This window comes from Protopterus annectens, chromosome 6.part0 (genome assembly GCF_019279795.1).
Source record: "Protopterus annectens isolate FY-2018-M chromosome 6.part0, PAN1.0, whole genome shotgun sequence".
NCBI classification, from domain to species: Eukaryota; Metazoa; Chordata; order Ceratodontiformes; family Protopteridae; genus Protopterus; species Protopterus annectens.
The window spans coordinates 1,194,919,435-1,194,921,068 of record NC_056737.1 but is presented as its reverse complement, the minus strand read 5'-3'; the positions used below and the strand labels follow the sequence as shown (position 1 = coordinate 1,194,921,068).

General features: G+C 37.7%; 1 protein-coding gene across 1 annotated transcript; it reads left to right on the top strand.

Annotated features, from left to right (window-relative positions):
- The first annotated feature begins 249 nt into the window (after nt 1-249).
- CYSTM1 (cysteine rich transmembrane module containing 1) lies at nt 250-656 on the top strand. The gene has a single exon (XM_044073754.1). It carries the CDS (start codon nt 300-302, stop codon nt 642-644), a length of 345 nt encoding a protein of 114 aa, XP_043929689.1. The 5' UTR covers nt 250-299; the 3' UTR covers nt 645-656.
- The last annotated feature ends 978 nt before the right edge of the window (nt 657-1,634 follow it).

Here is a 1,634-nt window from a genome sequence, read left to right as displayed (position 1 = left end):
GGCACATGTCTTGAAGTTTGGCATGTGCTTAGAGAGTATGCCACATCAATTGTTTGGTATGTGGACAAATACTTCCTTCCTCAATGATGCTAGAGTTTGCACTGCTATAGTTTCTGTGTACATGGCCATAGCAGATGCATTGCCATCAGTCTCACATACTGCTGTACCATTCATCACAGCTTTGACCACTGCAAACCCTGGGAAAAAGCTCAGTAGTAGTGCAGTAGAGGAACAAAGTTGTAGGGTGTAAATTGTGGTTTTGAGGTGTGGCATATAGAAGGTGATCCTAAAGAATTCAGATGAATTACGAAAATCCTCCTCCTTACCCTGGGCCGCCTCCATCTGCTCCATACCCACCGCAACCGTATGCTCCAGGACCTAATCCGGCTTATCCTGGAACAAATGCATCTTATCCTGGCTACCCTCCAGGCCAGTACCCACCACCACCACAGCCAGGCTATCAAGGCTACCCACAGTATGGTTGGCAGAATGCTCCTCCACCTCCAGGACCAGTTTATGGAGAGCCACCTAAAAACACAGTGTATGTTGTTCAAGTAAGACAGGATACTTCTGGTGAAACTACCTGCCTAACAGCCTGCTGGACTGCTCTTTGTTGCTGCTGCCTTTGGGACATGCTAACTTAAGTCTTTCTTGGATTTATTACTGTCAGAAGTGCTAAGGTGCAGTGCACTACAGTCCGTCTGCAACCCATTTCTTTGGTCCACTGTGAAGCCTTGAATGGCTAACTAAATCTTAGGTTCATGTTCTTTTTTTCCTCTATTAATGGATACTGTTCTCTATAGACAATTTTTATAAACAAGATTTAATGTAGTAAGAGTTTTTCTTTGACTTTAATGCCAAAGGTTTATATGATTTGTTAATGTTAGTTCCTTCACATGCACCCATTTCTGAGCATTCCCTTTTAGCAGTTGTCTGAACAAAATATAAAACAGATTTTTTTCATAACTTTTGAACATGTTAATATGTATTTTCTTGCTAGCAAGTTTTGTCTTTGAAATTTTAATCTTTCACGTTTATTCAGAATGTCGCAGATATCTCATGTTGTACAGTAATGTAAACGACTTCATGTACTTAACTTCCTGTTCCAGTGAAATGGAACTTGGCATGTGAAAGATTTATAGTTGAATTTTTATCTTTTAATCTTCAATAAAATTAACCATCCCAAGTGTTTGCAAATGGTGTACATTTGCAGATAGACATACTGTTGAAAAGGTTAATACTTTTAACTGTGAATAAACCAAAGTCTTATAAATTCAAAACATATGCATCTGTGAATAGTAGAATATACAATTTATTAAATTAAAAAAAAAAGAGAAACCTATATATATATATATATATATATATATATATATATATATATATGGGTGTTATAAATGATTTATCTCAGCATGCATTTCATAGTGTGCTGAAATGCTGGTGTTTTTCATTGGTGATACAGCTGATCGAATTATGTAATAGTCGAACTTCATCAGATCAACCATTACACAATTCAAGGGTTTTCCCCTTGCTTTAATATTGTGTGACCCTGGAGTTAGTATATTTAATTTCTTGTGAGGTGAGGGCTCCACATCCACATTAGGTGTGGGGCTTCCGCAAGGTATTTTAGTTATGGT